At 40.7% G+C, this 22,269-nt stretch overlaps 1 protein-coding gene across 3 annotated transcripts in view; it reads right to left on the bottom strand.

Annotated features, from left to right (window-relative positions):
* The window catches only part of EFR3B (EFR3 homolog B), a 157,518-nt gene that overhangs the window by 106,088 nt on the left and 29,161 nt on the right, over window positions 1-22,269 (bottom strand). Inside the window, exon 1 of one of the 3 annotated variants that reach the window (XM_081944333.1) lies at window positions 18,710-18,916. The exons of 1 other annotated variant lie outside the window; for it this stretch is intronic. In XM_081944333.1, coding sequence (XP_081800459.1) covers window positions 18,710-18,716 — 7 coding nt within the window. In that variant the 5' untranslated portion in view covers window positions 18,717-18,916. Of the gene's footprint in view, window positions 1-18,709; window positions 18,917-22,269 lie in introns of those variants that run through there. One more of the 3 variants, XM_081944336.1, reaches the window with a different exon arrangement.

Here is a 22,269-nt window from a genome sequence, read left to right as displayed (position 1 = left end):
TCTGGAGGCAAGATGTTCCACTGATTAATTGTTCTAACTGTCAGGAAGTTTCTCCTCAGTTCTAAGTTGCTTCTCTCCTTGATTAGTTTCCACCCATTGCTTCTTGTTCTACCCTCAGGTACCTTGGAAAATAGTTTGACTCCCGCTTCTTTGTGGCAACCCCTGAGATATTGGAACACTGCTATCATGTCTCCCCTAGTCCTTCTTTCTCTTAAGCTAAACATACCCAGTTCCTGCAATCGTTCTTCATATGTTTTAGTCTCCAGTCCCCTAATCATCTTTCTTGCTCTTCTCTGCACTCTTTCTAGAGTCTCCACATCTTTTTTACATCGTGGCGACCAAAACTGAATGCAGTATTCCAAGTGTGGCCTTACCAAGGCATTATAAAGTTGTATAAACACGTCACATGATCTTGATTCTATCCCTCTGTTGATGCAGCCTAGAACTGTGTTGGCCTTTTTGGCAGCTGCTGCACACTGCTGGCTCATATTTAAATGGTTGTCCACTAGGACTCCAAGATCCCTTTCACAGTTACTACTATTGAGCAAGGTATATATTGTACCTGTACATTTTGTTTTTCTTGCCTATCATTCAGGAGGAGATTGCTATACTGTAGTGAAAAAAAAACATGTTAAACATAATCTAGATGTCATCTGACTGGGAAACACTGATACCGAGTTTAATGTCTTGAAGATCTGGAACCCATTGGTGGCACCTCAAACATTTGATCAAAGCAGCAGATGAAATCTCCACAGTATATCAAATGGCTAAATAGAATCAGTTTTCTTGGTAACAATACAGAAGTTTTAGATTTTTCACTATTTTCTTCTAAAAGATTTTCCACTTCCAAATGTTGCCTGAAGCTCTGGGATTCCCTGGAGATTTGCCATCCAAATTCTAACCAGGCATGATGTTACTTAGCTTCTGAATTCAAATGAGGTCAGCAGCCAGGCACTGCCACCTGCCAAGACGCTGCAAGCAGACTGATACCATAAAAACATGAAAAATAGATGTTTCAGAGATGGGGAAGTTGATTTAACAGAGGATAATTACAGTAATTCATCTGTAACCACTGCCACTTGGGATTGCAACCTTTATTTAGCTGCTTTGATGCCTGCATGAGCCATTACTTTATTATAATAAACACATTAAATGCATTTTGAACTTCTAAATGAGTCTCTGCAGCTCCATTGAACGACAAGGCACAGTTGGCCATTGACAAAAAATATTAAGAACCATGGCAGGAGGAAAAAATGTCTGCAGAGAACTTACAAAATGAAGGTATGGGCCCACTTTTGGACTCCAGCGGCTCAGTCTGTGCAATTGAGGTAGAAGCATAGGATCAGACTTCATTTTGGGATTCTTGCAATAAGAGACTTCCTGGAGACAGGTGATCAGTTGAAAGAATATGAAAGTCTCATATATTGGAATAAGCTGGGGCTCCTGTTAAATGAGGAGGGAAATGTCCCGGGCCCTTTGCTGGAAACTCCTAAGGCACCTCCAAAAGCACATCACCGATGCCAAGACAAACCAATATAGTTTTAGTCGACAGCAGGGTTGTCAAAAACAATTTCACTGAGGGCCACATAAGGGTTGGGGGTGGGCATAGCCAGAGTAGGCATGGCCAGCTCAATATCACTCATGTTGGGGTGCCTGTGGTGGCCTGAGTGCTTTGCCCGCCAAAACAGGCTGCCAAACTCCATTTTCAGCTGCGCAGCCTCTTGCAACCCTCTGCCAATGAAAACGGATCTCAGGAGGGCCCCCTCCCAAGGTCCATTTTCTCTGGCAGAGGGTTGCAGGAGGCTGCGCAGCTGAAAATGGAGCTTGGGAATCCATTTTTTCTGGCAGAGGCACCGCGGGCCGATCCTTCGCTGTTTCCAGGGCAGCCCACACGGGCCAGATCCAATCACCTGCATGCCTGCGGGCCTTGAGTTTGACACCCCTACTCTACAGCAAAAGAACACTAAAGAGAAGGCCAAAATATAAACCATTTTAGCAATCTAAAGAGTTATATAATCTAGCGTAGGAATTAAATCTAATCTTTTAGCTATCATCCATACTACCTTGCCATGGATTAGAGGATGGAGCCATCTTACATCATCCATTTTTCTATGCGGGAAAAGATGTGGAACTGTCACCTTTCCATGTGTGTTGTTTTGAATATAATCTTATTAGAGAGAGGGATATATGCTGAACGACTTCAGTAACTCATCTCAACACTGTTTGCATGAAGCATCTCATCTAGAACAAAAAAGATATGTAACCCGTAAACCAGAAAATGTCCCTCCCTTCCTGTTATTTTGAAAGCTCTATTTTAAAAAAATGAACCTTTAGTCTGAAAATTGAAGGTGGAAAGTAAAGCAAAAGTAAAACTAAGATAAGCTGGACTGATGCATACCAGTGGTGGGTTGCTATCTGGTTTACTACGGTTAGTATACGCAGAAGCGTCCAGGTGGGTGAGTGGAGCCTCCTGCCACCACAACTATGGGTTCGGTCAAACCGGGAGTAACCCACCTCTGATACATTACATCTGAACAAAGGCCTGATTTTTTTTAAAAAATGAATTGTTAACATATGGCAATAGCAACACGACAAAGAAAGTTAATTTAAAGAATTCAAAAGCTACATTCAGATGAAGAAAAATTATGTGTAATTAAAATAATCCATAAAGCTTGAGCTGTTAAGAAAGCAGAAGTGACAGTAATAGGCAGGGTTTTCAAATGAACAGACAGAACATCAGGTATGAAGAATATTGCTGTTATCAGTACAGATAGGCTGAATAATAAATTGCTTGAGAAAAACCATTTGACTGCAGGCTTGTGGTGAATAAGAATTATCCCTGGATAAGCTAGCAGAATTTAATCCTTTCCCTCAGCCCATCATCTATAAATGGCAGTTATTACAGTTAGCTTTTTGAATTTGATATATTTACTGATTTTCTATGTTTGTATATTATATTGATATCGTATTGATATTATGTATTATTGTGTCATCGTATAAACTGATTCTTGTATTTAATCAAAGAGGCATAAAAGCACATACAATAAAATGGACCCAATCTGATCAAAGCCTATTTGGTAGATGTCCAATAAAATTGAGTATTTTCCAAGTAATTTTTTTTTCACTTTGTGAGTAAATTTCATGTTTTGAGACTATTGGCAAACATTTTCTCAAATGGGGACCACAAAAGGTACAGCCAATCAGATCTCCTGATTTATTTATTTCATTTTTCTCTCGCCTTTATTAATTCTTAAATAACTCAAGGCAGAGAACATACATACTTCCCTTTCCTCCTTCTATTTTCCTCATAAGAAGAACATTGGCTGAGAGACAGATTGACTGTCCTAAAGTCACCAAGAACTTTAGACCTGAAGAAGCTTCTTGGATGAGAAGTGAAACGTCTTCAAAGAAAAACCGGAAAGGCCAATTCCCGCTTGAAAAACCACCTTTAGGGATAATAACCATGACCTGAATGACTGAGAATCTCCATAAACATCACCAAGACTGTTTTCATACCTAAACTGGGACTAGAGCAGGGGTCTCCAACCTTGGCAACTTTAAGACTTGTGGACTTCAACTCCCAGAGTTCCTCAGCCAGCTTTGCTGGTTGGAGACCCCTGGAACAGAGTTCTCAAGTCTCCTGGTTTCTATCCTGATGCTTTAACCACTAGACCAAACTTGTGTAAATTATGTAAGGTAGAACAACATAGAATTTTAAAAGCTTGTGAAGTTTCTCTCCATCATTTTCCACTTGTCTTTTGTTTTTCTATCAAAATATTTTAAAAATTAATAGAAATCAAGACAAGGAATCTGACAGGCATAGAGGGAGTGGTCACAGGGATATTGGTATGTATGGGTCTAGGTGGCCCCTCCCCCAACTTCATATATAAGCTAAGAAATGTTGAGCCCAGTGGTGAAATTTAATTTTCTTTACTACTGGTTCTGTGGGCGGGGCTTGGTGGACGTGACAGGGGAAGGGTATTGCAAAATCCCCATTCCCTCCCCACTCCTGGGGGAAGAATATTGCAAAATCTCCATTCCCACCCCACTTTGGGGCCAGCCAGAGGTGGTGTTTGACGGTTCTCCAAACTACTCAAAATTTCCACTACCAGAATCTGTCAGAACCTGCTGAATTTCATCCCTGGTTTAGCCCCAAAGTATGCAGGCTGCTTTTAAAGCCATAGAAGTGGCTCATTGGCAGAACTGAATTCTAAAAAAAAAAAAAATCTGTAGAAGATTCAAGCCAAGAAGGAATTGTCAAGAAGATATGATAAACAGAAAACGGAACTGACAATTTAGAAAGCGTGGCATTTTTACCAATTATTTCGATAATTGTGCCTAAAGAACGGGGACACCAAAACTGGAGAACAAAATGTTCTTTCTTGAAATGAGAAGCTCAAGAATTCCCATTTTTCAGCAGCCAAATTCAGCCTATTTTCCCTTTGCCCTCTTTCCAACTGCCTTCAAGAACAAGGCTGTAAGAAAACCGCTGCCAACTTGAATATAGCCGAGTGGCACAGAGCTGTTGGGGCAACGGTTCTCTTGGTAACCCCTGGAAAAAAATGGCCCCAATGCACTGCTGTTAGTACATAAGGGCTCCATCTTGCTATGCGGCATAATAGACATCAAACTGTTAAGTTGATGCCTTTTGAGAATTTGGTTTCCCTCTGTCTTTATTCCCATATGCTGTTAGTAAACAGGAGCACTCAACCTGAAGAGAGCTTTTATCATCCTTGGAGTGTAACAGTCAATTGCTCCAATCAGACAAGAATCGGTGTGGAGAAATAAAAAACAGACCCTTGGGTTATCTAAGTACCCTGATGCTATTTACTAGACTGGAAGAATCTGAGAATGACCTGATCCATTTATTGTCAATGTATTTTAGCGTGTTATAAAGATACACATGTGCTCAGATAGGCAGATGAGGGAACAGAGAGTCAGAGTATGAGGGAGATGGGTGACCCCCAAAATGATAAACAAGCAAGCAAATAAATGAAACATTATTCTTGGCAATTCCTTAAAAAAAAGCTCAGAGCAAGGAATTAGAAAGACTCCCCTCTCTCAATGACCCCCATGAGAATTGCTGCCAACCAAAGCAAACAACACTAAACTACGTGAACAGTAAAGTGACCTGGCATAGAACATTTTTCTATGACTGTTTATGGTTGGTTTAAAATACTAAACAGGATTTGATCTGAGAGCATTTTGATGGGAAACCATCAGGAAATCCCAGAACTCACAGGACAGACTACAGTCTGCTTTGAGACTTCACCATTTTTGGGATCATAACTACAGAGATGAGCTTGAACTGCTTCCTGTTTTGATGACTCAAGATCTAAGTATGCATTTTCTTTTAAACAGTTTTCAAGACAACAGATGCAAGAAGCATTTTCAGCCGTTCAGGTGTTTCCTTCTAAGAATTGTTCTTCTATTTCCTAAGGCCTCTATGGCGGAGAGAGGATAGTAATCTCTCTTGCCCACTGAGATCGTCACATAGACAGGCAAGCTTGTAAAACTTGCCTTCCATGGATTTGGGGCTATAATTTAGTCTGCCAATCTTTTGGAAGGTCATAAATCAATCAATCATCCATTTTGGCCTCCCTGGGCTCCAGAGATTTTCCTCAAGCCTCTGGGAGGGCGAAAACAGCCTCCACAGGCTCTGGAGGCGCTTTGGAGGCCTTTCCCGAATTTCCAGTAGGTCTGCTTTTCACACGCCCTGCACTTACCTGCATCCAAAACGGGCCACGTGGGGATCCCTGGGAGGGGCAGGGTGGATAGGGACAGCCAGGGGTGGGATTTGGGGGTTCTCTGAACTGCACAGGATCTTAGCTAGGGGTTCCCTCGAATCCCTGAGAACCTACAGCATGCCACCCCTGAAATTCTCTGGCCAATTCAAAGTGTTGGCATTGAATTTTATAATCCTAAAATGTTATTGGAACTGAAATTCCTAACAACCTGTGATTCTTCATCCATTTTATTTATGATCATGGGACCATCCTTCTCTACTGCCTATTGCCATTTAAGCTGCAAAGGACCTGGAAAAGTGGGTATTGCCAGATACCTTTCACTAGACAACTCAGTCAATTTTCTATCCTTTTTATTTCAGTCATAACGGGAAAAATAAATTAGTATAACCTGCGTTTTATATATTATTTTAAACAAAATGCAATTTATTTTCCAGTACTCCTATCTTATTATTTTTCTTGGCTTCAGGCTGTTGGAAAATTACCATTGGTAATTTCCATTTTAATTTGCATTCAGCATTGCCAATCCTTATGTTCAAATCTGATCAAGTATACATTACTCAGTTAAACTAGCAAAATAGAGCTAAATGTTCATTTATTAAACATCAGCAAATGTAAAAAAGTTAATGGAAAAATGGGTTAAAGCCAGGCAAAAAAATAAGGCGATACCAGAAAGAGAAAGTGAGAGAAATAAACAGGCAAGAAATTATGTTATCTATATATCTATATCTCAAGGATATAAGTTTCAGGGCCATTGGAAGGAAAATTGGGATTGATTAGCATAGACCAGGGCTATCAAAGTATCAACTCCCAAGGGTCAATGGGAGTATCCAAAGTCATCTCCTTCTCCTCTTCCATCATAGACTGTCACAAAGGGAGACGGTTTATTCCACCCTTAACCCATTTTTGTACATAACTATACCAGAATAGAGATGACAAGTTAAGATAATTATTTTATTGTTCACAATTAAGAAAATAATTTGGAGATAGGGATGATATATCTGATAGGCCCATATATCTGTAGGGCTAAATCTCTGTTTTTCTCACAGGATCAGCATGCTCTAGATATCATCTGTGAGACAATACTATCTTGCAGAATGCTGGACAAGGGTCTTCTCCATGGCTGCCCAATTTGTGGAAACAGATACCCCAAAGGTTTGCATGGCCCCAATCCAGCTGGCCTTCATAAGATAATAAGCACCTGGCCTTATTTTCAGGGGTGGGGTGTCTTATTATTTTTGAGGTTCAGGAGGCTCCTAGCGTGATTATCTGCTGTGTTGCAATATTTCCGGGGAGGGCTTATTTTAGCGCATGCGCTCAAAAGCCCGATTGGGCTTATTATTCAGGGAGGTCTTATTTTCAGGGAACAGGGTAGAGTGAGGAGTCTCAAGGGGTCCACGACAGACAGACAATTGACAGATATTCTACTTAATAAAACAAATACCCACAGGGATATAACAGCCAGGTGTCAATAGCTGGCAATAGCAATTTTCTGGGCTATTTTCTGATCCTTTTTTTCAAAAGTAGATAGTCCAGAGAATGAAGCTAAGTCACTTACATCCATAGCATCCTCTGTATCACTAAGATGTAAGTCTTCACTATATTTCTAAGGTCTACAGTATGTTCACTCAGTTTATGCAGTAAAATGAAGCAAGGATGGGTGCATAAGGACAAAGCTACGGGCAGAGCTGCATAATATGTTGATGGGACCTAGATAGTAGATCAGATTTAAGTAACAGGGAATTTTAAATGTTTTGAGAGGGGTGAGAATACAATATACAGATCCCAAATATTTGTTTGGATCAGAAAATATATATATATTTAAAAAGCAATCAGAAAACTGGTGTGCTCCCCTTCTAAGAATGCATGAATTTTACTTTTTATTGACATTATAATAAACTAAATTGAATATGCTAGGAATATACCTGTATGACATATGTTCATGATTGTATTAATACCTTGATCAACAGTTAATCAAGAATTGCTACACTGGTCTATTACAATTTATGACCATTCTTTGGAAATAATATCATTGTTTTGGGAAAACCAAATCAAGCCAATGGGAAATAATATTATGATACATTTCTATACAGTATTGCTGGTGATCCCAACAACATTCCTAATGTGTTCCTGAAATCCACCCTTTATTTTTCTTTGCTCTTTCACATACTAGAAAACAGATATTCAATGCTGTATACATATTTAAAAAAAATAATACAGCTTTTTACTTTTTCAGAATATTAATAACTCTAATTATTGAAACAAACTTTAATTTATTAAAAAGGGAAAAGAGTAATTATTAAAGAGATGCAGAAAACATTTTAACTAAAGCTTAGAAGTTAATATAGAACATATATTTACTGGGAACAATGAGAGCATAGTCTCAATGATAACAGCAGAAATTAAGGGCATTGTGACTTGGGAAAAATATTATCTTGAGATGAAAGATACAGGTATACAGCTGAAAAATACTGGAGAACGGGTGGTTATCAGTGTAACTAATGCTAATTAAGGCTCTGGATGTTTCAAATTTGTATAAGAAAAAACATTTCAGATCACATGGGAGCATAAGTACAGTACTTGTTTGTGGCTTATTAGAATAACTGTGTCTGATTTTTTAAAATCACACAACTATAATCTTAAAAATAGGCTTGGCTATTTTAATAAGCTGCATACAGGTGCTGCATTCAGGTTATTGTATGATCCAAAGAATTTTCAGTGAATCCAAAAGCACGTAGATTTTACTACTATAAGCTAACTCTAACTATGGTTGTTAGCATAATAGCCTGATATATATATGTTGTATTTGTGCTATATATAAATAAATAAATAAAGCATATATATATATATATTTATTTATATATATAAATAAAACAACAATGCACATACAGCCAGCACCAATCAGCACCAATCTACCAATCATGATACAACCACACAACCAATCACTCCACTTACTGAAACAAAGCCAGCACCCCATCCCCTCCCACCAAGATTTACAGAAAGACGGCAGCTCCGTTCCCATTTTAAGCTCAAGCTTGAAGATGGCAGGTGAAATCCTGCCAAAACGTTGCAAAGACAATCTCAATCTTACACGGGAAAAGACCCGAATACAACAAAACCAGCATATATATGTGTGTGTGTGTGTGTGTGTGTGTGTGCGCGCGCGCGCGCACACACACACACACACACACTCCATGTCCTTATACTCTAGCAACAAAGACTACATTCACCCATTATTCTGGGTTCACACATAAACAATAAGTGAACTCTAGCAGTATAGAGTAGTATATACTCTACTAGTAAAGTAGGTTGTTCCAACCAGCCTTTGGAATGGAAGCAGCAACATAGGTAGATCTCAAAGGTAGATTTGAGAACTTTATTGTGCACTACACCATGTTTGCTACAAGGACATAAGGAAGTTAGGTCATACTTTGCCCATCTTGTTTATTATTAGGTCACTCTCTTTGCCCATCTGGTTTAAAATAATCTTCTTTGATCGGCAGCAGTTTTTCAACATATGGTCATGACCAAACTGACATGCTTTGACACCAGAGGGCAGGATCCGAGGAAAGCAGCAAAGAAACCCCACTAGTAGTGCACCGTTTCTGTATAGGTTTATGGAAGAAAATAAAAATGAATTCTTTATTTTACTAATGTTGAATTTGTCCCTCCCTTTACCATCTAACTGGATGTGTCTGATTCAACCAATTATTTGACTCTATGGAAAGATCCCAGGGACGCAAAGGAAAAATCTAGGCCAAAGCTATGTGACTCTTCCTTACAACTTTCTTTGTCTCAAAATAGCAGTAATACAATAATACAATAGCAGAGTTGGAAGGGACCTTGGAAGTCTTCTAGTCCAACTCCCTGCCTAGGCAGGAAACCCTATACCGTTTCAGACAAATGGCTATCCAACATCTTCTTAAAGACTTCCAGTAATGAGAACAAGATTCATGGGTGCATGGTGCTAGAAGATGTGCTAGAAGATGTTATAAAATATTATGGGGGATCTACTATAAAACAATGTAACTAAATAACCTATGAACTCAGGGAGATAGGCAACTCTCAAGCATCTTTTCCATTCTCTTTCCTAAGCTCTGTGATTAGCAGAAAACTACCTTAATTATTTAAGGTGGGAAAACTACCTTAATTATTTAAGGTGGGAAAACTACCTTAATTATTTAAGGAGGGTAGAACAAGAAGCAATGGGTGGAAACTAATCAAGGAGAGAAGCAACTTAGAACTGAGGAGAAATTTCCTGACAGTTAGAACAATTAATCAGTGGAACAGCTTGCCTCCAGAAGTTGTGAATGCCCCAACACTGGAAGCCTTTAAGAAGATGTTGGATAGCCATTTGCCTGAAATGGTATAGGGTTTCCTGCCTAGGCAGGGGGTTGGACTAGAAGACCTCCAAGGTCCCTTCCAACTCTACTATTGTATTGTATTGTATTTCCAGCATTTGAGGCTGAAAATAAGGCTACTCTATGCCATAAAAGAAGATTTAACCCAAGTACCACCAACATCCCCCTTTCAAAATACAGAGCAACAAAATCCAATCTAAGTTGGGGGCCCTTTCCCACTACTTCACTTGAGTTCTTCCCAAAATATTTCCCACCACTGATCTAGCCCACCTTAAAATGTAAAGGACTGTGCTCCATTTTCCTGACCACAATTGGCTGTGTTTATATAAAATGCTCATCCCTGAACTGTGGCTTACAAACCAAAATGATTTGATTTGCACATCTTAATCCAAACAAACCATACACAGCACAATACTTGGTTGAAAAACAGCCAAGAAAGTATATGCAGCATGCACACCAATATGATGGGTTCACTTCTAAAACCAGAATACCAACAAAAGTCAAGTGATGCAGACAAAATGTAGATTACACTTCCCTGAATTCCCAATATCTGGGTGACACATGACTATGAAAATATAAGTGCAGTGTGTCATGTATTCCCATTCCTCTCTCCCCATTTTTCTTTTTTATATCAGTCCTGCATTCTTCTGCCACTCATCTTCCCTGTGTTTACTAGTGTTAGAATGCACTAACTTTCATGTCTCATTTGGCCAGGCAGACTATTTACAAAAAAAACCCTACAACCTTTTTTTAAATTTTACATTGAGTCTTTATTGATTAGTCCTTGGTCCATATCAAAGTGCAAATTTCCAGAAACAAATTATTACTAAAAGTTGATAAAAGCAATTTAAAATGGAATTTGATAAAATATGATTTAAAATGAAATTGGAATAGAATATGATTTAAAATGGAATTGGAATAAAATACAGTCTAAAATGAAATTGGAATACAATACAATAATTTAAGATATAGATAAAATGTGATAAAATTATATTTCGGTGTCACCCCTGCAATCTACCCCAATCAGTCCCACATACGTAGATCTCAACCGAACCATTTTGTTTAAATACTGTGCTGTGTTAAATGCTATTTTCAGGTTCTGGCCACACATAAGGTAAGTTGTTTTGATATGGGGATCCCAATGGGTTATTTATTTGGTATATAGACCAAGGTACCTGTCTCTCACCCCCTTATACAAGCAACAATCAAATAGGATGTGACCCTACAACCTTTTATCATGCAGTGGATGCTTCTATAAAGCCAGCGATCTTCAAAAAGCCACAGAAACCGCAGATGAAGTTTCTGTGACCGATTTAGCACAGCAGCTACCCTTCTGGAACCCTCATTGGCTGCAAAAGATGTGGAAATTTAAGAAAAGCAAGCAAGCAAATACCCCATAAATAGAAGCTGCACACCAGAAACTTTGAAAGTAAAATTGGCTAGGCCATGCTCCTATCTCTCCCACGGCAACTACTTAAACAGCCTTCCTAACTTAACTTTCCTTTTTCACTCCCACCCAGTAGCTAATTTCTGAGTAGCTAATACAGTACAGTAGCTAATTGCTGGGCTCATGAAAGATCAGAAATTCTAGTAGCTTCAGCCTCCTCCTCCTCCTGAGTCCAGAAAATCACTCAACAACCCACCTGCATGTTACTAGTTAGATAATGAGACAAGCTGTCCTTCAAATTATTCCAAGTTGCAAAGAGGGGGAGGCTGTGAATGATGGAAAGCAGATAAACATTGGCAGAACTGCTCTCTATTACTCATGCTCTCTTTATTGTTCTCTTGCTCGTTGGATTTTTCCTGCATGTTAAGAGGCACTAAGAATAAGCCCCCTGGCCCCCAAATACCTCAGACACGATCTCCAGTCTGTCCAGATCAGCGTCAGTTTGTATACTATAGATGCAATTGTGACAGTCCTTGAGAATTCCTGCAACAAGTTATAGAATTGCACAGTTCCAGGTATCAAGTGTTATGCGAAGCTTGAGGTAGAATTCTGTATCCCTTTTAGAGCAAAACAAAAAACAAAAAATAAAAACCTGCAACTAGCTAGGTGGCATCAAGATTTAATGAACCAGCGAATGGACCTGGAGATGAACAGATTATTCAGGACTGAATAAAGCACATCTGCTTTATCTGTGTCCTTTATGTGGGAAGTCAATCAGCCTTAAGAGAAAAAAATGCCTCCAAAATGCTGCCAAATCAAGCATTTTACCCACAAGGTTGGATGTTAGCTTTGCAAAAAAGGGCAATATTCGAGAATCCAACTGTCAATACCATTCATGATATTCAATGACTAAAATATTGTTCATATACAGAGTATCTTCTTATTTTCTAATGTCCCCCTCTGAAGCAGTCATCTTCTTCTATTTTACTTGAGGTTGATGGAAAACAGTATAACTTTCAGTATGCAAAGGATTTATTTGCCTGTATATATATTGATAAAAGCTGCTTACCTCCTTATTATCACCTTCTATGATAAGGTGATAATAAGGAGTTTCCTGCCTGTGTAAAGCCCAGTTCCATTTTAGGGCAACCGTATAGGCTCAGGCCTCTGAATATTTCTTTTTTATGTATCTATGTCTGTATCTTTGAACTTTAAACTATCATTTAAACTCTTTCTTCCTTCTCTTTTATGATCACTGGTCCCCATTTTTTTTCAAAGTAAGTTGGCAAGGATGCACTACCACTTAAGAAAATGTTCCTCCATTCTCATATCCACCTTAACAAGGATTAACAAATATGTGTTCATGCAGCTGTGAGAACGGTGCCTACAAGGTAATCATTCTTGATTCATGCATTGTTATGGATTAAAACAAAACAGGAACAAAAGGAATAAATATGCTGCTTAAATTAATGGCCTAACGGAATTAAGAAATATAGAGGTAGGTGCTTCTGATCCAAGTCAGGTTAGCCTCATTAGACATAAAGACTTATGACTGAAGATTACATGTTGTTTTCACCAAAATAGAAGTTTTCTAAATTCTCCTTTTTATGTTCAGAGAGCTCCTGTTCGATACAGCTTGGGTCAAATTGCAGAAAGATTTAATTTACTGTCCACCTCTTCTATGGGGTCTCTACTTGATACAACTAGCTCTTACTCCTTCCGACTAGAAGAGAAATGGGGAAGAAATCATACTCCCAACTGCCCGCTTAATCATCAGCATCTTATGATGCAGCACTAACTGAGATGTTCCATCAGGGCTGTTTTCCTTGGACAGATACTTCTGCCAAGTCATCTATAATTGAACGCTAGCCAGCTTTCAGCTGTGCAAACTTACATTTAATTAATAGGTAGACTGACACTCAACCCAGCTCAGTAGCTATATCTTCAAGCTATCTCCTAGGGACCCCGTGGGTTCCTCAGTGAGAAATCATAAATGATGAACAAGGATTTTTGCATAATAAGGAGGTCACCATGCAGCTTACTCTCTAATGTGACCTTTACCATACTTGTTCAAGGAAGGACTAATAAGGGGCACTTTCCCAGATAATATAATGGCATAGCAAGCCTAATCAGGGAACGGGGCATGTCTTTGGTGCAAAATCTTTTGACAAAGAACATGCAGATCTTATCTTGTATATGTCGTATATATGTCTTGGTATATGTTTTGTTATATGTATGTCGATATATTTATTTCCTATGTTTTGTTGTACGCCGCCCCGAGTCCTTCGGGAGAGGGTGCGGCTAAGAAATAAATATTTATTTATATTTATTTATATTTATAAGAGTTGCCAGTTTTATTTGAAGCGATTTGCATATCCAGGAATCAAGTCAGCAGTTAATAAGTTGAGCTGGGTAAACAATACAATGCTTAATAAATCAAGACTATATCAACAAGGAAGTAAAAAAGTTGATGCAGCAAAGAAAAATTCTACAAGATGAGTAGCAATCCATCAAAAGCTGAACATTTCTTACGGATGGGCTCAATCACCTCAAGGCAAAGGGATAAGGCAGTGTCTCTGCTAAAGGCAACATTGAAAAGCATGCAATTAAAGATGCAGAACAAAGGTAGTGTCTTTAAGGTACAGAACAGGGCTCAGAAAAAAAACAGGTTCAAATTTCAATTTGACCATAAGCCTCACAGCCAGTCACTTATTGCTTACTCTAACCTACTTGTTGTTTGGAGGAGACAATCTGAGACCCCTTTGAACTCCTGAAGAAAAATAAGCATAAATGCTATAAATATGCCCATTAATCCAAGACGAGTAAAGTAAAAAGACATTTGTTCCTTGCAACTTCCGCAAGCCTCTATTTTGATGCCTTGCCAATCTCTGCTGGATACCCTATTGGTAAAAAGATGCAAAAGCTTTTCATCTGTGTAAGCTCACAGGAAATGTACGTTTTTGAAATTTGACAAACCCATAGGTATGCGTGCCACTTAATCCTTTTTTATTTTCTTGGATACTAAGGCTTTCTCTTTTCAAATAGATTCTCCATGGTTTGTATGCAACCCTTCCTCCGGAAAGGCAGCTGTCTCCCTAAAAATTAATTAGCATCATGTGAAAAGTTCAATTATCAAACATGTGAGCATCAGGGCATGTCCATGCCTGTACGGTCTCCCCTCAGCCTCTTCTTCACCTCCTCAGGAGAATCACCAGCAAAGGATCATTAAGAATTAGAAATACATCAGAATTCCCACTTTATCACCTGTTCATGCCCACAGAAACCTTGCTGTTTAAACTTCTGTGTAGTAAATAAGTGAAACTGCCCAGTGCAAGAAGCACAACCCATACTGCATATTTTAAATATCTAGCTGATATGAAGAGTAAGAGAACAAGAGCAAGGACTAACCGGTGGCCCTGCAAGAATCACCCAGAAACAGACCAAATCCCCATCTTGCTAAGGAAAGCCCAAGACAATGAACGCAATGCAAACTGATTATACCTACTCATCCCCCAAAGAAAAGCTTGCGATACCAGGTACCAGCTCACCACTTCTGAAAATTTGGAGCCGGGTGCTTTTGGATCACAATATTCCTTCACCGGTTCTTCTTTTGGGGGTTCATGGTTCAGGCAGGAACCCTGCAAGAAAAGTACCCTACCCAGAGCAGGAAATGACACAAATGTCCTTTTAGCCTTGTTGATGCAAAAAAAAAAAAAAACCAACCCAAAAACCAGATGGACATAAATTTAATAATCTCTTGTCACATTTTTAAATCTGGCATGTTCAACGTTAAGGATCAACTTTAATGGAAGAGGAAGGGATTTGGTGATCTGTTTGACATGAACAGCCCTATAAGTGTAAGGATTTGTCTCTTAGGACCCTTGCCAAGTCATTGGGCTTTTAACAGGGTTAAAAAGGGATAAAATGTATACAAATTTAGAATAGTGTCAGAAAAGAGACAAAGAGGAAGAAGAAACCAAGTCACAGACAAAACATATCCGTATTTTGTTTATTTGTACCTTTCACTGAACAGCTAAGAGCTGTGTAGGCATTTGAAGAGCAAAGAACATTTGATAAATATGTGCCTAATGATTCTAGCTTTTCTAGAGAAAGCAGAATCTGTGCGGTGCTCACCTATAAGGTAAACCAATTTTGGAGAATCCTGGCATACATTTCATAGATTTTCTTCTACATGGGCCTTTCTGTCAATGAAACTAAGCTGAAGCTGAAATGTTAATCTTAGCATGTTCTCTTAACTGAATTTCTGTCTCGTGCCCCTTGTAACAGCGTCCCGAACCCGTGGGTCGTGAATTGGTATCGGTCCACAGCCAGTTAGGAACTGGACCATGCAAACGGTGGGTGAGTGAGTGAAGCTTCATCTGTGCATGCGCTGGATCAGGGTTGCACATAAAAACTATCCCCTCCCCCTGGGTCTGTGGGAGACAATATTTCTTCCAAAACCAGTCCCTGATGCCAGAAATTTGGGGACCACTGCCTTACAAAACTGATTTGTAAATCAGATTTGGGTTACATTTAAAAATAACCTTAATCCTTTTTTTGTAAGATTTGCCACCTTATATTTTTATCATGCAGAAATGACTACTGCAGTATATGGAAAAATAGTAGCCAAGGTTTTCTTGTGCAATGACAGGGAAATTTCTCTCTTCATAGCTATCTAAAGCTGCTGGTTCATGTCACTGAAAAAGAGCCAGTAAATAAAAACATACCACAAAATCAAAACTATATGAATTATAGTTATAAACGAACAAACTAACTACAGCAATTGAATCTGAATTGGAATTACTGTGGGGAAAAAATCAGCAATATGAAAAAAAAAACCAGCAATATGTGGGGGGAAAAACAGCAAAATGCATACCGTCCCTGTCACTGCATTTTTATTCTTTTTCTCGTGTTTGTTTGATAAATTCTAATAAATAATTTAAAAATATATAATCATGCAGAACTTGAAAGCTAGCCAATTTATTATCACAAAAGATTTCATGGGTGTTACGGTATACTGTATGAGATAAACAAAATGGCTATGATCTATAACACTTACATGAAAATGAACTGTTTAAATTTTAAAATGAACAGTTGCCTTATTTTTGCTGCAATATACTAATGGTTTTCTTTCTGGAATTTATAAACAAACTTTAGAACAATACTGAAACCAGCCACAGAACAACTCTGCTATTGTTTGCACGGAGGAAACATTTAAGAGTTTCATTCAACAGAACCCAGCTAGGTATGTATTCACCATGGATGCACAACCGGGGGTTGACTTCTGGCTTCAGAGTCACTACTGGAATGGGCACAGCTGAAAATTCCCCTCCCCTCCCATCCACTGAGTGGATGGAAGGGAATGGTTAAGGGGCAAAATAGCTAACTTAAGCTTTGAAGATGCTTAAAGTACACACTTCACTCCTCAAACAGAATCTCCTTCCTTCAAACTGGGCTCTATTAAACTGTAGTTCTTGTCATGCCAAGCAAAGCCTGGTGCCTGAGTTGATGGAGATATATATACTCTTCTGTGTTTAATGAATCCCTTCTACTACTCATCCCACTCCTGATGCTGCACCAACTAACAGTGGGAGCCGCTGATTAGTATGCATCGCTAGAGAGCAGCTCCATCTATACTGAGTGTTGTAGCCTGCTAGTAGTTCTTACGTATTCAGGATGCAGGGAATGTATGACCACAGGGGAAGGACAGAATGGTTGATACACCCCACTTCATTTGCTCACGGTGTATTCTATATATGCCCGCATCAGTAACTTGGATCTTCTAACATGCAGTTATCAAGCTTTTCCTGTACTCAAAACTTTCTACTGAACTCACTTCTCCTCCTTGCATCAACACAGCGCCAGCTGCAGACACAGACTACAATTGCCCAGTAAAACTGCAGCCAGTGCAGTACAGCAATCTGGGAGCGTTAGATAACTTGTACAAGGGATAGGCAGGGGGAAAAGAGAGTAAGGTAAACACGGCCTCTGCAGCAGATCTGCGACAATCATGCGATATAAACTGTAAGCTGTTTGATTAACTATCAGTGAAGCAAGGTAACAGAATGAAGACCATGATGCTACTTTGCATCTCCCTGGGCAGTTCTACGTGTTTGTCATCTATTCTGTTTGGGCCCAAAGTGTCAAGAGAACTCTGACTTAGGTGTCTGCATGAGAAAGAAAGAAAACAGTGCTTTCCTTGGAAGGGAGCAATTTGGGTTTCAAATGTTGCTCAAAGGGGGTTCATGCAGGATTTCTTCCTTTCCAGAAGTGGCTAAGCTGCCTTCACAGTTATGACTGTGGTTCAGAGGGAATTCTTCTCCGTGCTAGCAAAACAAACAAAAAACACCTCCAGACAAGAGAAACTTTGCCAAGATGGAGATCATAGAGGGATATCATAAAGGACATGTCCCCAGGCAGTAATGCCCAACGCATGACATCTCAATGAAGAAGCCGGCTCCACACGGATGTTTTAGATCAATATTTTACTTTTTAAAAAAAATCATAGGAGAGGCAAACACTATTCCCCACCCCCACCCCAAACAGTTTTCAGTTCCCAACCCCTGGCCTTTGCTGGAACAAGAAAGAAACACCCTTATATGTCTGACCAGCTCTCAGAAATAAAGAAGGGGAGATTTTCAAAAGCAGCCCTCTGCAATTTAGATGAAATGTGAACTTGGCTGCTGAAACATCACCAGCCAGCGCCCGTAAAGAGCCCCACCAGAAGTCCACCGGCTACCCACAACTCCTAACCACGCTCCCCTGTCAAAGAATCTCATTGTATCATATTGTACAATCTCACTGTACATATGTTGTGCGCTGACAATAAAGAAAGATCATCATCATCATTATGAAAAGGAATGCCTGGGGCGCTGGGAACGAAGCCTGGTCTCTCACAGGCTCTCTGGAGAGCCCGTCAAGGAAAGTGTCGGGCGGGGAAGGGAAACCAGGCACGAGGACGTCTCCGGAGCAAGAAGCTCTTGAAAACACCGTGCAGAAGGGAAGTGCCTGGTTGCCCCTGACCGGGAAGGAAACGGGGAAAGGGGGTGGGGGACGAAACGGACCAGTGCGGCTCAAATGGCAAGAGGTTTTAAAGGAGGGGGGGGGAGGAAGGGGGAAAGAAACCTTCCACCGGACCCAGGCAGGAAAATCCAAGCAGCCAATCCTCGGGCGGGGGGGGGGGAGCGAAAGAAAACGGACGCCCCGTCCTCCCTTACCGTACATGGCTCAGCTGACCCTCCGCCGGCCCGCTCTCCAAAACTCAAGCTCCGCGGCGCGCGCTCGCTCTGCCTCTGCGGCGCCTCTGGCGTTCATTCAGCCTTCGCGGCGCAGCCAAGAGTGGGCGGGACCAGCAGGGGGCATGAATGAAGCGACAAAGCCCACGCGGGCGGCGGCGGCGGCGGCGGCACAATAGCGGCCCCTTGGCAGGCTGCGGCTAAGGCTCGCTTTGCGCATGGGCGACGGGGGGGGTTAGGGTGGCGGCTAAGCAGGAGGCGGTCCTTTTTCTCCCTCCTCTACCTAGACACGCCCCCACGGACCTAGGAGGTAGGGTGGGGTGGGGGCGCGTCTGAAATAGAATAGAATAGAATAACAGAGTGGGAAGGGACCTTGGAGGTCTTCTAGTCCAACCCCCTGCTTAGGCAGGATGCTTGGTATACCGACTCGTTGTTCTAATGACAAACCGGGTCTCTAAGGTGCTTTATTCAAGAGGCAACTGGACTTGCTTGTTTTTCTTTGAAGACGTTTCGCTTCTCATCCAAGAAGCTTCTTCAGTTCTGACAGGATAGTAGGGAAATGGCTGAGCTGAAGAAACTTCTTGGATGAGAAGCCAAACGTCTTCAAAGAAAAACCAGAAAGTCCAGTTGCCTCTTGAAAAAATTCACCTTTGGTGGGACAACCATGAGCTTGGATGGCTGAGAATCTCCATAGACAACGCACGGGATGTTTTGCTGTAGTGTTGTGGTTTAGGGGCAGCCTTCTGTACCATGGTAAGGGATGATGGGATTTGTAGTTCAAAAGGTTCAGTGCCGGGATGGGAAAAATTGGGTTTTCGAGATCAGAAGCCAAGAAGTGCTACAAGCAAAGTGATTTCAGTTGAATCCCCAAGGGATCGTCTTCCCAATTACTCGTTCTCTTGGTTTGATTCAGAGGTGGTATTCAGCATGTTCTGACCAGTTCCGGAGAACCTGTAGTGGAAATTTTGAGTAGTTCGAAGAACCGGTAAATACCACCTCTGACTGGCCTTGCCCCCATGTATTCTCTGCCTCTTGAGTCCCATCTGATTGAGAGGAAAATGGGAATTTTGCAGTAACCTTCCGCTGGAGTGGGGAGGGAATGGAGACTTTACAGTATCCTTCCACTGCCACGCCCAGCAAGCACACCACGCCCACCAAGCTATGCCCACAGAACAGGTAGTAAAAATTGTTGACTCCCACCACTGGTTTGATTGGGTTTTTTTAAAAAAAAATGATTAGATTTGTTAACTGATGTTAACACCATAGCCAACCTCAGCAATTCTAAGATGCATGGACTGCAGCTTCCAGAATTCTCCAGTTTAGCATGCTGGACAGGGATTTCTGGGAGTTGAAGTTCACATATCTTAAAAATTGAGAAATAATGGATGTTAGATTGGGTAATGGATAGGCACACACAGGCTTAACGGTAACAACAGCTCTTTACTAAGTACAAGTGAGAACAATCCAGCGAAGGTTGAGTCTGACAGCAGCCCTTTTATAGGGAGCTGTCAGACCCTTCGACCAATAGGATTAAACCTCTGTTCCCGCTGGAACAGAGTTTGAATTTGCATGCCAGCTGGGCACGGCTACTACGCATGTGGCAGCTGTCATCTTCCTCACCCTCTGAGCTCTCGGGCTCTGCATCCTCGCGATGTACGCGTGTACTCTTTCGCGCGTCTTGTGGAGCGCTTTGGCGCTGCAAAGTCTCAGTAGATTTGACGGCTGATTCGGACGCCCTGGCCTCGTCCAATGCGATCTGCAGAGTGAGGTTAGATTTAGCGAGTAACTTCCTCTGTAGGTTAATGTCCTGCATGCCGCAAATTATGCGGTCCAGAATCAGTTCGTCCAGGTCTCGGAATTCGCAGTACACTGTGGCCTTGCGAAGCGCCGCCACATACTCATTAATCGACTCGCCCTCTTTCTGGTTCCTGATGTTAAACTCATGCTGGTGAATGTGCTTGGATGGCTTGGGGGCATAATGGGTCCTCAACGTTTGCTGGAGCACGGACCAGGCGACTGATTGCAGTGGTGTCGGCTCAGAGAGGTATTTCACCGTCTCGAACACTTCCCGGCCACAGTATCCGAGGAACATGTTCTTCTTGCGGCCTTCAGAAAGGCCCATGAGGTTGTTTGCCTCGAGGAAGCAGTCAAATCGTAACATGTACAAGTCCCAGTGCTCAGTCCCTTTTTGGGAGAGGGGGCGGTTTAGAAATCCAAGAAATAAAAATACAGAGTCCGTGGTGCATGCATGGCCATTTTGTGCTCAGAGGGCGTTTTGAGTTTGCCGCTCAAAAATGGCTGCTCGAAGCCGCGTTGAGCTCCAGGCTGGATGTACTTGCTGGATTGCTACGCTCTTTTGGTTCGCCTAGTTGCCTTCCAATCCCATCCTCGGCGCCAGTGTTAGATTGGGTAATGGATAGGCACACACAGGCTTAACGGTAACAACAGCTCTTTATTAAGTACAACGAGTGAGAACAATCCAGCGAAGGTTGAGTCTGACAGCAGCCCTTTTATAGGGAACTGTCAGACCCTTCGACCAATAAGATTAAATCTCTGTTCCCACCAGAACAGAGGACCTTGGTGGAAACCACTGTAGTTAGAGCAAGTATCTAACAATGAATGTCTTTTTCTTTCTATTAAGCTCTGTCCTCAACTTGCTTCAAAGCATGTGATACCCATTGCTATTGCCCCGAGTCCTACTTGGAAAGGGAGCGGCTAATAAATTCAAAATTATTATTATTATTATTATTATTATTATTATTATTATTATTATTATTATTATTATTATTATTATTATTATTATTGTAATGGAGTTCATCCATTACATGCTGCTTGTTGTCTTCTCTTTCCTTCCACTTTCCTAAGCATTGTGATGAGTTCAGGGTTTTTGAGTCTTTGCATAATATGTCCAAAATACATTACTACAACCTGAGCCAGATCACTTACGCCATGACTGATTTGTTCTATTATCCATTTGTTTGTCTCCTTGGCTACCCATTAGTCTTTTTTAAAGCTTTATCCAGCACAAAGTGCAGAATTTAACTTCCAGTACCAGAGGTTCTTATAAGCACAGCATATTGTCTTACGACTTACGTTAACTTGAATGTTGACTTCCCTATTACACAGAATTTTGGTATTCATTTCTTAATCTCCTTTGAATCAGTTACTCTTGATCCATTGATTTCTTTTAGCATGCTAATTTGAGGTTCAAACCACCTTATGAGTCTGGAGATCTTTCAAAAAGCTTTTATTGCTTTTCTATTTTTTTTTCATCTCCAATGTCTTTACAGATGTTGTCATAATACTGCTTCTTGTCTCTTCTAAGCAGTCTCTGAAATTCTTAAGATGCTTTCCTGAGATATCTGTCTGTCTTGGCTTTGTTTTCTCTCTTGTCTTTTGGGCATTTTCCAAACAGTTCTAACACATAATTTATTTTGCTCTATTCATATTGGGCACTCTCTTTTCACATTTGTTCTTTAGGGCTTATTTGATTTCACTGTGCAGCTCCTTTAGTTTCCTATTAATGAGATTCAAAGCATTTC

The sequence above is a fragment of the Natrix helvetica genome, assembly GCF_964273705.1.
Source record: "Natrix helvetica genome assembly, chromosome: 2".
In the NCBI taxonomy this organism is placed as follows: domain Eukaryota; kingdom Metazoa; phylum Chordata; class Lepidosauria; order Squamata; family Natricidae; genus Natrix; species Natrix helvetica.
This window is presented reverse-complemented; position numbering and strand designations above follow the sequence as displayed.